This window comes from Durio zibethinus, chromosome 9 (genome assembly GCF_047325235.1).
Source record: "Durio zibethinus cultivar Kanyao isolate XHJ-2024 chromosome 9, ASM4732523v1, whole genome shotgun sequence".
Classification (NCBI taxonomy): Eukaryota; Viridiplantae; Streptophyta; class Magnoliopsida; order Malvales; family Malvaceae; genus Durio; species Durio zibethinus.
Genome location: NC_143170.1, coordinates 2,373,069 through 2,386,394, shown reverse-complemented (window position 1 = coordinate 2,386,394; position 13,326 = coordinate 2,373,069). Strand labels below are relative to the sequence as shown.

The window sequence follows — 13,326 nt, the reverse complement described above, 5'->3', positions numbered from 1 at the left end:
GAAACTAAAAGAAAAAGGTGAAGACATCCTTGGGCGGCCAACGAACCAAATTTATTTTATCATTGACATAAACATAACAACTGTATTTGAATTGCATAAAATTGTGGATTGTTAACACTTAAAGCCATGATTTTATGTTTAACAAAAAAAAAAAAAAAAAAGAAAGAAATTGAAACTCGTTTTGAGATTTTACTTGTGGATATTATTATCACCTGTAGATTTTAATTCAAAAATTAAGTATAAGCTTTGTACATGATTGTATGTATGATAAATGTGCGTCTCTTTTGACTTTGTTCCAAGTAGATTGCAGGAATGTGTAAATTATAACATATCTTTAGGTGTATTTGCCAAAATTATACGCTGAAGTTAGTTGAAAAAGCCCTCTCAACACTGACCAGATCCAATAACAAAATTCAACTCTAAATGTCTTTATTTCCTCAGTGACATGCCTGAAGACATAGTCATCCACTACAGGAAGCTTTCAGAATTCCTCCACAGTATTATTCTGTTTACTGTCAAAATAGATTAAAGTATCATTTTGTCCATTCCCCTTTTTAGCTTTCTCGCTGTTCATTTAGATCAATAATAAATTTATCTAATGTAGACTTGAGTTTAATCTTATCTGTCATAGAAAAACAAAGATTTTAACGTTAATGGTAATTATATACTAATTTATGGAACATGAAGACCACAATCATACAAGTTTGGTGGCCATAACATGCCAAACCAATATGCTCCTTCCAAGAATTTCAAAGTGGAATTTTAGGGTGGTTAAACTTTCATGAGGAAGAGTGCCTGGAAATATTATCCAATGTCATTATGCTGACGGTGCTGAAGTTGAACTCATTTTCTTAATACCGACTTCACATTTTTATTGTAGTTCATACATCATTTTCTTCTTCTCAAGGGTTGATTGTTTGAAGATAAATAGATGTCATAAAAATTACAAGAAATTTGGTAGAGTAGAGAAGAGAGTTCATTTGGAGGGCCACTGGTAAAGAGGAAGCACATCATAATCGATTTAAAGAAGCAGAGCAGAGTATTGATATGAATGGTTTCATCAAATAAGAACACTCTCTTACATTTCGAGGATCTGGCACTCCCTTCGGTATGTTTTCTGGGTCCCTTTCTTTATATCAAGTTCGTAGCCATGGGTTTCTTGCTTCCTTCATCATTCTTCATATATAATTTTAGTTTCTCGATTCTGCATCATTGTTATCTTGCTTTAGCTTGTCTCTCTACTTTTGCTTTTCTTGATTTGATTATGATTAATCTAGGCAGATTTCTGCAACCTCTCCTTTTGATGCTTCATCCATGATTGTGATGTTTTTAAACTGAATTTTCATATCAAAGGCTAATTTCATATGGGAATGGCCGAAATTCCAAAACGTGTACAGACAAATGAAGTTCACTTTGATTCCATTATTCAGATATCACATTCCTTAATCTTCAGTTTCAGATCATAGTGATGACTGCAAACATGGGCTGCGCTCAATGTCGAAAGAAAGTCTCCCAAGTTGTGTCTAAAATGAAAGGTAGGAACTTTGATGGTAAACTAAACCCCACATCATAGGCTATCTTAAAACTTTTGCAACTAAATTTTATTTTTAAATCCAAAGCTTAGGTGTGTTAAAAATGGATAAACTACCAGACCTTCAAACTTCTTTAATTTTGATTTTTTATGCAGGGAAAAAATAGATAATATTAATTTTTTTTTCTCACCTCTGAACTTGCAGGATTGAGAGAATACATAGTGGATGTAAGCAATAAAAAAGTTATTGTTAAGGCAGATTTAGGGTTTCATTGGAATGTGAAAGATGATCTTTCTGAGAGTGAAAAGAGAAAGGATTGGCATCCACTAGAAGTGTTCAAGTGTTTGAGCCCAATTTGTTTCAAGAAACAACTAGAAGCTGATTGAGCATTGCCTGGACAAAATTGTATCATGTTATTGTAATTGATTGGAGACTAAACATTGTTTGTATGATCAAGATGCTGTAATTCCTTTGCATCGATCTTACTCCAATTTTATCCCAGCCAGTTGGTTTAGATTTCAGATATTTTCCTTTTTCTTTATAAATGAAAACCCTCTAAGAACACGGTTGCTCCGATTGCCAGGGCAGGAGATTCAAACCCAAATGTTTCAATTCATGCATGGGATAACATATGAACTGTACCCTGATCATACTACAGTTTCTTGAATGATTATTTACGGTGAAGTGAAGCAGAGTGATGAACAGAGGAACAAAAGGAATAACATTCCTCAGCAACACTGATCTCAAAACCCTGTCTCATCCATGGCTGTATCAAATATTGCTTCCCTAAACCCTAATACCATTAGGAATTTCCATAGAAGAGAGAAGGACATAGGCTTGAAATCCAAAAGGAAAAACACGAGTAGATGAGGTAGATCAAGCAAAGTAAAATCAACCAAGTTGCCCCTGGAAACCAAAGCTAAAGATCCAATACACGATGTTCCATGAGACCTTAAAACATGAAATTCAAAAACATAATAAAGACAAAAAAAGAAAAAAAGAGACCCAAAAGGCCAGAATCACTAGAAACCCCTCGTTCAAACTCCACATCCACCGGATAATAAGTCACATTTTTACCAAAGTTGAGAACCCTCATCTCCTCTTCTTAAACAAGCTTGATCTTATGCACTGCAATCCTAAGCAAACCATTGTTGACCACAGATTTGATCTTGTCACTTTAGTATCTCACAGGACCTGAGTGTTAGTGTTGAAGGAGCGATAAACAGAGGGAGCAGCCACTGAAACGGTACGTACTAGTGAAAGATTGACCAGCTTCGAAAGTAGAGTGGAGACAGGTACTCTTCTTAAAGCAATAGATGATTCCATCTCTTCTAAAACACCGAAGGACATAGCTCTTTCTTATCAGATTTTTTTGTTTTGATAGTGTTTTGTATGAGGATTTACGTTTCAAGCAATGACATTTCTTCTAGAATTTGTTTAGGAATTTATTTGTTGAATAATGTTGGAGAAAGCTGTCCACTTAATTACATCCTTTTTTTTTATTGAGTACAATATGTATCAAGAAAAACAATTTTTTTTTTTAATGTAACAATAAGTCGAACTTAAATGTGTGTAGGATCATTAACAGTTTCTGGTATTACCATTCTTAGAAACTATCAAACTGAACCACAAAAGAAAGCTGGGCAGAAGAAAGGGAAGAAAGAAGATGATAAATTCACTCTGTTTTCAAGTTACAGAAAGAATGCATGTTAATGGAAGTGCGACTACCAAATTAAGAACAATAAGACCTACTCGTAACAAGTTTTGCTAATTCCACAAGGCTAACAACTAACAGAAGCACCAGACCAAGACCATCTATTGTTCTTCCCTTTTCATCATATTTCTCTCAGATGAAGTAGAGGAAAAATAGTCAGATGAGCCTACTTGAAAGGCGCTTATGATATCTTCATGATATATCCCATAATTATGCCAAGCAAGCCGATAAAGATGACAAACAAGAATGACACACCACCACCACTTTTGCTTCCTTCGCGCCTCAAGAGTTCCTAAACATTTGTAATTTATTATATGTAAGAAGTTTCCATGGCTCAGAGATCAAGAGAACGTAATAAAAAGGGAGGAAGACAAGTAAATCAAAAGCACAAGTCTATCAGTGATAGAAGTTTTCAATTGCATATCATAAGCAGCTATAAACAAGATGATATCTGTTTAAGAAATAAGGAAGAGTAGGGATCATGCTGAGGTCTCAGATGTAGAAGGAAAACAGATTTGTACACTACTAAGAAGAAAATAATGAAAAGAATCAATGTCAACTAAAAAATTTCAATAACTAGAAGCAATTATCAAGAGATGATAAAACACAGATAAAGGGTCAATGAATTTACTGTCTTGGTCGTTCACAATGAAAGAAAAATGCAGGGGAAGTATAGAAAGGATCAGAATAACTTTTTCAGCAAAATCCTAAGAGCTTTGTTGTTTATATTCGAACATCAGTTGTGAAGGAAATAAGGAAGGATAGAACAGGTAATGCTACTCTACGCATTAATCACAATAATCACTATAATCACTATAATACATATGATATAGTCACGGTCCTATTCCACTCACCAGGTCTTGGCGAAGCTTGTTATTTTGTTGAATTGCATGATTTTTTTCATTAGTCAGCTTTGCTATAAGAACTCTTGTCTGCAATTATAGAAAGTATTATTGAATATTGAGGCTTATTATACTTGCACTGTATCAACGTTACATACAAGATATGTCAATTAACAAGAAAAAAAAAAAAAAAAGAGATTCAGGCCCAATGCTGCAAAAGCTGGCTATGTACGCACATGCATAAGGGGAAATTTTGCCAGAAGGGTTCAAAGGAAAAAGCATGTGCCTCCTAGCTGCAAAATAACTTAATTGACACTGCATTTAGTGAGCCCAACTTGAATAAGAGACAAATTGATGGTACATCTCTTCCAAAATAGATCTCCCTATTCATGTGGTCAACTCTTGTAATCATTGTGCAATTAGTGCACTTAATATAAGTTATTCCTAATTGTAAATGTAGCAGACTCTATTATAAATATATATTTATATATATATATATATATATCTATAAATATATCTTAGACGGCACCCTGATTCAACCAAAAAGATGCAACTGCTTGATTTCGCCCCAGTACAGCCAACTGAATTACAGCTTTAAACTCGCTCAATACATTTTGGTCTAAACAATTAGAAACGAATTTGACTCTAAACCACCCTCTTACCAGTTTTTCCCGGAATGCAGATATCTGACAAGAAATTATGGACTTTACCATATCCAGAATACCAAAATAAATAACTACTATCAAGATAAATAAAAATAAATCATGCATATGAAGCAGCACACAGAGACACAGAAGATACAGAATTCAGATTTTACCTCAGAAGATTTATCTTGAGCTTCAAGCTGTTCAGTGAATGCTCTTGCAGCCTACATTCAGCAACAAAATGCAGACTATTAGCATTCTAAAAAAATAAAGTAAATACAACAAGAGAAGCAATAACAACAACATATGCAGCAAGATCTCAGTACATTAGTAAACTCAGCAGCATTTGCATGCCCGTTGTCTGAAACAGAGCCTCTTGGTGAAGACCCTTCTTCTGATCCTTCATGCACAGGTGAAGGTAGTTGAGGTGGAGAAACATAAACTACTCTCAACTTGCACTCCTCAACCACATGCCCAGCTTCTTTGTTGAACTAGAAAATGAAGATTCCCATGATAAATCATAAAATGTACATCCTAACCCTTAAAGCAGTAAACAATACCGTGTAATATAAATAGTTAGATACCATTTCCGCAGTTATGTCTTTTGGGGATGCACCATCATTTGCTTTTACACTTTGAAGGAGGAATTTGTCCCTGCATTGCAAATCAGGAGGAGCCTCTTTTTGCGCTTGCATGGTAACTAAATCCAAACCAAAGATTCTTTTACAAGTTAAATCCAGAAGCCAATAATGATAAAGATAGAAACCGCAAACCATCTGGCAAAAATATAATTGATTCAATGTACCTATCACATCGCATGTAGATCGAGGCAAGACGATCCCCGTGTTGGGACGAACACAGTACTTCTTGGGATTTGTTGTTTTCACCTGAAAGCAAAATCAATTAACTCGAAGGAAATCTACAATTATAATCCAAATAAGGTATTGATTTCTTTTCAGGTTCAGAATCTTTGTTAATTCTTTATTCCTGATTTTACTCAGCAGCCAAACACCAACATTGAAGGGGGAAATTCGACATCGATGAAGAATACCTTGAAAGCTACATAATTATCAGTTTTATTCGACAATTGAAGAGAACACGAGATCTGCTTCCTCAGCTCAACTATTCGGTACCAAAACAACAAAAAAAAATCAAAAATTAAACATTAAAACCCTAGAAAAAACAGAAACCACAGATCCAAAAAAGAAGAACTTACAAGGAAACTTGAGCTCTAAAGGATCGATGCTGAGAAGGTCACCCGTGCTCATTTCGAAGCAATGGCTTTTAATCAAGGAATCGCTTCGGAAAGGATCGGAAGGAAGGAGGAAACAGAAATTATCTGTTTGGCTTATTTTAAAAAAAAAAAAAAAAAAGATTTGGGCGGAGAGATCGAGAGGGAAAACAAAAATTAAAACGACGGCGTTTGGCGTCTTTTTCTGAGCAGTTGAAATATTAGTATGTTTTTGTTCTTTTCCAAACAGAGAGAGAGAGAGAGAGAGAGAGAGAGAATACTGAACATTGCGTCGAAGAAGAATGGAAAGGAATAGGAAAAGGAATCTGATCTCTTTCTCAAATCTCTCTCCTAATTTTGGAATCGGAATTTAAAAAATTAAAACAAAATAAAAAATTGTAAGATTAGCTTTTTTTATTTTTTAAATTATAATGAATATTTTAATTCCTTTATCATTAATTTTAGTTTATATAATTAAGAAAAATATTTGTATCAAGTATAATTTTATTTTTAATATTTTAAAATATTTGTATTAATCCAATATTAATTTGAATAACTCAATGATTGAATTATTTGAAATGAGATTCAGATAAATCATGGTTAGTACTAGTAATTAATTGTAATTGTTTTAAAAGTGTTTTTGTGATTTATGAATTATGTAAAAGCATGGAAAAATAAAAATAAATCTAAATACATTATCTAAATTTATTTGGCATTTTGAAACTTTCACCAGCTTTCTAATATGTACCATAAATCTTTATATACCCATAATTTTTTCTTGTGATTTTTTTATTTTCTTTAAAATGATTAAGGTTAAAATTTTATTTTTGTCTCTTTTTAAACATTTTTATATATTAAAAAAAATTTAAATCTTACATAACACATATGAAATTGAAGTAATTTGTTTAATTTTTTCTCAGGAACAAAAAAAAAAAAAAACTTGTTAAGAGGTGCAAAAGAATGTCATCGTCTGCCAATTTTTGCAGCTTTTACAAAATTAAAAACGTTGGTAAGCCATTTTAGATTTGCAAAATTCATGGCCACTAAAGTCATTTTCCATGGCCTGATGGAAATCTTAAGAGTTAGGCAATTTGCTTTGTGGCAAGGAAACTTAGGTGGGATTCAATGGAGTAAGGCTAAAAGCTTTTAGGTCTGCATAAAGTTGGAAAATACAAACTTTTTATAAGAAAAACAATAGGAAATTAGCAAAAAGTTGGCTTGAAAATTTAATAATTCTGTGCTTCAATGACCTATCCATCCAAGATTCGGATAGACCAAATAATAAAATCTTGGTGGGAGATAGAATGAAGGTGATTGGTGATTGGTGATTGCTGGTTGGTGGGTGCTTCTATGAGCATCATTGAAGTAGTTGGGCTAAAGATTCCTGAGGATGGACTTTAAAAGGCTACTACTCTCTTTACAACATCTAGGTCCCAGAGGCAAGATAAGCCCCTCTTCAATTGTCTCTTATTTGCATAATTTGCATTTTTCCCAGTCAATCTCTATCACATCTTCATTATCATCCCTATCCCCCCGATCTTCCCAGGATAAGGTTTTGGGTTTTTTTTTTTTTTTCCTTTTTTACTTTTTATATACAGGTTAAGCATTTTTAGATTGAATTCAATAATAGATGACTGACTTGTTTTATCAAATATGGTCATAGTAACAGAGTTCAATTGTTGGATTTTTCAAGTCACTGCCTCTTGTTTGGAAGGCAATGATTCCAACCATCACGGAGTTTTACTTTGGCAGACTAGTGCTAGATTAATGGCGGGATAATGACATTGTAATGGCCCTGAAAATGGGGAGAATTTGAAAAGGAAAATGTAATCTGCTTCATGACTTATGAAACAAGAGACATGTTTACCTTCCTGGCAGTTACTATTCCACCACAGCTCTTAAGTTCAACAATCAAAACAATGGCGTTCTAAAGAAACAGTTGCACAGAGTTTGAAATGTGCACAATGAGTTTTGTAGCTTTGGATCCAGAGTTCCAGACCACATTGATACAGTTATATGTTCTCATAATCAACCAGTATAGATCATATATGGTGGCCTTGAGGTCCCACTTGACCAGTGCTCAAGAACTGAAGCACCAAGGGAAGAACCACCAGGTTAGTCTGAACACAAAAGAGAACCTCTAAAATGATAGTTTGCTTCTCAAGTTGAAATGCATATCATCTGCTTCCAGGGCACCTGGGCAAACAATAACAAGAAGGTGAAACAGAGAATGAGATATCATAAATGACAGAATCACATTTATCAAGTGCAAAAAAGGACGGTGAAGAAGAAAACAACAACAAAAACACTTCAGGTCGTATTTATCAAGTTCAAAAAAGGATTTGGCGAACATTTAATTGCCAATAGAGAGAGTGGAACATGCTTTCTGGCAACCAAATTTGTTGGAGAGCACATGAACCTTTATCATGTACCTTTATTCTTTAAACATCAATTCTGCAATAAAACCCAGATGCATCATTATTCAAGGGAATTTCCAGTGAAAAACAAAGAAAAAACATTATTAACTAATTTCAGCTTCGACATACTTGTCAGCAAGTTCAAACCCTCAGATCTTTAATATGCTGTGCAAGCCCTTTCAGGACCTGTCAAGGAAAAACAGAGAAAAGAGTAATAATAAAATGATTTGATTTAGAATGCCAGCCACAAGGGAGCATTAAACTTTTTTGAGGCTTACCATCTTGGTGTCCTCAAGTGCCACTTCCAATGCATCAATTTTCTGTCCCATGAAGATCATCAAAATAATTGCATTGAATTTTATCTGTTGTCTCAGAGACGAGAGTTGCACTTGTACTTACTTTATTGGTGTCTGCAAGTGCAGCTTCAAGTGCTATGATTTTTTGAGGTGCAAGCCTGTCACTCATTGCCCTTTCCCCATATTTCAAGTCTTCTTTTTTTTCACCATAATCCTGTATTGAGTCAAATTAAGCCTTGATCAAGTGACTACATAAAAAGGAACAAGAAAGAAGGGAAGGGGGCTGTAGTGTTGAGTCAATGACCTTCAATCCTCTGCTATTTGCAATGTTACGCAATAGAAAACGGAAACAACCAAGGAATAGAACTGGCTTCATGCCACTTATTGCAACCAAAACGCACTAAATTAAAATTGAGTGTCTCCTATAGTGCAAAAAGAAACATGATAGGTTGAAACCTATCTCAGTTCATAATTTTTCATACTAGAGCAAGCAGAAGCTCAGAAATTAATAACAAGCTTGAACTGTGCTTATACAAAGCATTTAATTAGTGACCATATCTTTCTCAAGGTTTCAAAAAGCTTACAGGTCAAAGGTTTTAAGATGTCAAGCAGCATTATGGAAGACATTGATTAATTAGAGTTAGCATTAAAGTTTATACATGATACGTTCTATCAGGCCAATGATCCTCGCACTAGACATCATGGAAAAGATTGTGTATACCAGGAACAGATATCTTTTTGACACTAGACACCATCCATATTATTAAAGATAAATAATAAACATCTTCAACACATACACCATGAAACTCAGGAGTATCACCAATGAGGTTCAAGCATAGAGATTAAGGATGCCTACCACATCATGCAACAAAGCATCTCCTGAAGCTAGGTCACTGTTTCCTTCATTATTGGCCTCTTCTGTTGCAGAAATTGCCTGTAACGAAATAAATGAAAAATTAAGGATGACATAGTAGTTAATGAGTGAAATCATGTTCATATTTATCTCTACAAGCCAGAAATTAACCAGGAATAGTCTGTCTACTAAGTAGGAATTGACCTGCAGCATCTCTGTAATTTCTGGATTATTCCAGGGTCCTTTATCACTTAACAAGCAACCTCCATAGTCAGCACATGTACAGTTTCCACCCAGAAATGCCGGCAAATTACTGTGAATTGAATGAAAGTCATATTTAGTGGCTCATAAGCATAAATAAATAAATAAATATTTATATATATGTATACACACGTAAACTGCCAACACTTCTTCATGAATATATAGACATAAGAATGACAAATTACCTAGGATCAATAACTTCAATTAGGCTACCAAGATAGTTAGATCCCAGCACCTGAAACATCAATGTCACTTTCCCAAAGTAAACATTTCCCTTGTTTGAGAAGGAAATCGCGTAAATATATTAATTTAATGCCATCATACACAAGAAAGGAAATTGACTGCTAGAGTCCTTACATGAATTTTTGCCAAGGTTCTTGCATCCATAAAGGCCTTGAGTACCTTCCACAGCACCCGGAACCCAGATCCAGCATTGATAATGAAGAGTCGATTCAGAGTCTGCAAGTCCTTGGCCAAAATTACCCAACTTATGTTAGTGCACATAACCTAACAAATCCTGAGCTATGACTTATTCATGTGTATAATCGGAAGCATAAGTCGTGTCTGCATCCTGAACAAAATTTCTATTGCAAAGAAAGCACATGAACTAAAGATTTGCCTACTTTTTCCTTCTGAGTGAAAGGTATGTTCTGGCGCTGAAATTTCCTACTGTATCCTCTTTCTCTAACGATGGTCATCATTAATAATGCCTAAAAATTAGTTATGAGCAGCATGCATCCTGACCCAACGCTTTGGCTAATGTGTCAACATATGGTTACTTGGAACCTGGCTTCACAAGTTAACCATTCCCACTATCTTCTTGTTCCTAGTCTATCAATCTAAAATAATGAAAATAAAATGGAATTTGCACTAACCTCTGGGTAGTAATTGCTATCAATCTTCTGAATTTCCATGAAGAGATATCGTGCAGGCTTTGAGAAATTAGACATTCCCTTGGCAGACACAACGTTCAAATAAATTTAGAACTCACTATTAAAAAGTCAACAATTATGTAATATCCCACAAGGCAGGTTTACCTTTTGAGCCAACCAAATATTAAATCATAGCTCAATTCGGATCAATTATCAATTATGAATTGTCCAACATAGTCATCCATATATGGTCAAAGTAAATAGGCTATATTGTGAGTAAAAGCCATCCATCTCGACTCGTGCTTATCATACTATGATGCAATACTAATTGATCACAAGATTATAGACAAGTAAAACTCTTCAGCAAGAAAAGCATATAAAGGTTTTCATGGCTCTCGCTTCACATATACACAAAAGGGGGAAAGAATAAAAGAGATGCTTACAACTCCCTTCACATCTAAGATACTTGTGGTGGATGCTATATGCCTCTTGGCTGCAATTGAGCATGCTGGAAATCTCAAATTTAATGTTTTCTCTTGTTCTGATACATGATACTTAACAAATCTGTCTGTGCTAGTTACTTGTAGTAATGCATTCAGATCTACCATCCCAACCCTTTCAATGTATACCGGTCTACCACTTCGATCTACACTATGAAATCCATGAGGATAGCATTTCTTCACCTCTGCAAGCTCAACAAACTTAAACTCCTGGATGGCGAAGATTTACACGACAGGACAAGGAGAATACTAAGCATTAGACAGGGCTTTAATCGGCAAGATTTAATTTAAATAGAACTTAAAATAAAGTGTGTAATAATATGTTCTGTTGTGCATAAAAGTATGAGAAGTAGTCCGAAATTAATGCGATTTGTGGACAAACAGACACACGGGCAGACACAGCAAAACAAGGAAAAAGAATGAAAAACGGATGATCTGATGCAACCGGAGACAGTAAGCAACCCCGGTGGTCCTTTGCTTTATCAATATTTAACTTGCCTTTTGGATTGCATCAACTCTATAGTCCTTGCGCCACTGAAGATAATTCAGAAACATTTCTTTTGCTTTTGACGGATCAAAGTCTCTCATTCTTAGAAACCTAAAACCACAAGGAAAACCTGGTAATAATAAAAGGACACAGATATTTAAAAGACATTCATATGCATTGTTCTATTAATAATAACAGTCATGAACTTACCGTAAAAGTGTATGATAGTCATTGTGCTTTACCGGTAACTGATCCTCAAGGAAAAGTAATTCCCGGAAAGACTGAACAATTTGTTCATCTTTTGGATCATGAGTTCCTTCAAGGATTAGTTCCATGCTTTTGCTCTTTCCAAGTCTTTTCAACGAATCACGAACCTTGAGTGGATATGATAGCACGGACTTAAGGCCTGATGAACTTGTTGAAGAAACTGGTCTCTCTCCTTGAGGAGGAAGGAGGAAATGGGCCTCAATTGGTGGATGGGTAGGCTTATTCATCCCCTTCGGAAACTGGTATGTATCTTTATTGGGAGAGTCCTCACTTTCTCCACCACCTTTGTCTATAAATATTTCCCTATATTTCTCATTTGATTTATGCATATGCACTCTAATTGACAGTCGATTCAACTCAAAAAAAATATATAAACAAATAAAAAAAAAAAACCTATCTTTCACCTGCTGCAATTACAACATGTTATTGAACAATGATCAATGCTCCACATTCTCTTTCTTTGCAGGTGTCACAAAACTACCTCTACTCTATTCTTTACTCACAAGAACTTGAAGTCTTTAACTAATTAACACAAAAACTGAATATTTACATTTGAAGTTACATGAGTTTTTGGATAGATTTGTTCAAAAAGTACAGAAAAAAAAAAAAAAAGCTGTTTCTTTGAGTTCCACTAATGTGAAACTCTGGAAGGAGTTAAAAGAGTTGAAATTATTTCCTGTTCAAAATTTATTTGAGGATATAATTAAAAACAATACCAAAAGTAATGACCAAGATTTCAAACCCATTTAAGAAAATGAAAAGAAACAAACAGCATTATACAAAGTTGTTCCATACAGCAAATATTCCAAGTGAAAAGAAAAAGGGATGAGAGTCAGCAGAAGAAAGATAGTAAAATTGAAAAACGGAGTCACCTAAAAAAGAAGAGTGAATTGGAAAAATTATAAGTGAAACGAATAATGTTGAGAAATGGAATCTGATACTTTGTGTACTAATATTTGCGAATTAACCCAAAAGCAAGTGATTCCATGTTTTTCACATCTGATTCCTTGGTATCTTTTTTTTTTTTTTTTGCGGTACATAATTCTTTGGCATCTTTAGTTTCCTCTCAAAGCGGGAAAACACCCAGAAACAGAAGTCTTGAATGGAGGAAATTCGTGAATGAAATAGCTTGCCGAAGCACAGTAGTAGAAGTGAGGAAAGGGGCTTAGCCCAAATCTCAGCCCAAGTTTTGGCCAATTCCACTGAATTTGGGTCAGTTCCGGGATTGCCTTTAAGCTCATATAACCCTCCGAATTACATTGTAAATGACAAAAGCTAATGAATCCAAGTCAATGCTTTTTAGAATGAGTTACATGCATCTTCTCTGGGAATGGGAAGTAAATATCTATTGTTTTTTAGATATTTACATTTAAATTTATTTAATATTTATAATATTTGATTTTATTTAAA

The 13,326-nt window shown here is 34.5% G+C and overlaps 3 protein-coding genes across 13 annotated transcripts; 1 reads left to right on the top strand and 2 right to left on the bottom strand.

Moving 5' to 3' along the window:
* The first annotated feature begins 914 nt into the window (after positions 1–914).
* Positions 915–2,057, top strand: LOC111305466 (uncharacterized). Its single transcript, XM_089765423.1, has 3 exons — positions 915–1,108; positions 1,454–1,535; positions 1,737–2,057. Exons 1-3 carry the CDS (start codon positions 1,052–1,054, stop codon positions 1,916–1,918), a joined length of 321 nt encoding a protein of 106 aa, XP_089621549.1. The 5' UTR covers positions 915–1,051; the 3' UTR covers positions 1,919–2,057.
* Positions 2,058–3,185: 1,128 nt separating this feature from the next.
* On the bottom strand, positions 3,186–6,306 carry LOC111305447 (vesicle-associated protein 1-2-like). 3 transcript variants are annotated; one of them, XM_022903013.2, is made up of 8 exons: positions 5,949–6,306; positions 5,784–5,854; positions 5,538–5,619; positions 5,317–5,432; positions 5,059–5,223; positions 4,906–4,956; positions 4,101–4,178; positions 3,186–3,538 (listed from the first exon to the last, which is right to left on the bottom strand). In XM_022903013.2, exons 1-8 carry the CDS (start codon positions 5,998–6,000, stop codon positions 3,428–3,430), a joined length of 726 nt encoding a protein of 241 aa, XP_022758748.2. In that variant the 5' UTR covers positions 6,001–6,306; the 3' UTR covers positions 3,186–3,427. The 3 variants fall into 3 exon arrangements, with proteins under 3 accessions (XP_022758748.2, XP_089621548.1, XP_089621547.1); XM_089765422.1 differs by having other exon boundaries at positions 5,317–5,619; positions 5,949–6,257; XM_089765421.1 differs by lacking the exon at positions 4,101–4,178 and having other exon boundaries at positions 5,317–5,619; positions 5,949–6,141.
* A 1,560-nt stretch (positions 6,307–7,866) lies between these two features.
* Positions 7,867–13,007, bottom strand: LOC111315282 (phosphatidylinositol/phosphatidylcholine transfer protein SFH11-like). 9 transcript variants are annotated; one of them, XR_016344983.1, is made up of 13 exons: positions 11,860–13,007; positions 11,661–11,760; positions 11,106–11,372; positions 10,666–10,743; positions 10,148–10,258; positions 9,976–10,025; positions 9,734–9,842; positions 9,533–9,610; positions 8,780–8,890; positions 8,659–8,700; positions 8,510–8,566; positions 8,315–8,417; positions 7,867–8,159 (listed from the first exon to the last, which is right to left on the bottom strand). XR_016344983.1 is itself a non-coding variant. In XM_089765415.1 (13 exons), the coding sequence occupies exons 1-11, from the start codon at positions 12,243–12,245 to the stop codon at positions 8,522–8,524; spliced, it is 1,377 nt and encodes a 458-aa protein (XP_089621541.1). In that variant the 5' UTR covers positions 12,246–13,007; the 3' UTR covers positions 7,867–8,159; positions 8,396–8,417; positions 8,510–8,521. The 9 variants fall into 9 exon arrangements, 5 of the variants coding, with proteins under 5 accessions (XP_089621541.1, XP_022772629.2, XP_089621543.1 ...); XR_002693277.2 differs by having other exon boundaries at positions 10,148–10,249; XM_089765415.1 differs by having other exon boundaries at positions 8,396–8,417.
* Positions 13,008–13,326: the final 319 nt, after the last annotated feature.

Bases quoted from the DNA above. Each gene is read 5' to 3' on its own strand.
- LOC111305466 (XM_089765423.1), top strand. From the start codon at position 1,052: ATGGTTTCATCAAATAAGAACACTCTCTTACATTTCGAGGATCTGGCA. The intron at 1,109-1,453 runs GTATGTTTTCTG...CTTAATCTTCAG, and splicing joins AGGATCTGGCACTCCCTTCG to TTTCAGATCATAGTGATGAC. The intron at 1,536-1,736 runs GTAGGAACTTTG...CTGAACTTGCAG, and splicing joins AGTTGTGTCTAAAATGAAAG to GATTGAGAGAATACATAGTG.
- LOC111305447 (XM_089765422.1), bottom strand. From the start codon at position 6,000: ATGAGCACGGGTGACCTTCTCAGCATCGATCCTTTAGAGCTCAAGTTT. The intron at 5,224-5,316 runs GTATCTAACTAT...TTCATTTTCTAG, and splicing joins AAGACATAACTGCGGAAATG to TTCAACAAAGAAGCTGGGCA. The intron at 4,957-5,058 runs GTACTGAGATCT...TGCTGAATGTAG, and splicing joins ATGCTGCTGAGTTTACTAAT to GCTGCAAGAGCATTCACTGA.
- LOC111315282 (XM_089765415.1), bottom strand. From the start codon at position 12,245: ATGCATAAATCAAATGAGAAATATAGGGAAATATTTATAGACAAAGGT. The intron at 11,761-11,859 runs GTAAGTTCATGA...TTGTGGTTTTAG, and splicing joins GACTATCATACACTTTTACG to GTTTCTAAGAATGAGAGACT. The intron at 8,701-8,779 runs GTAAGTACAAGT...TTCATGGGACAG, and splicing joins CACTTGCAGACACCAATAAA to AAAATTGATGCATTGGAAGT.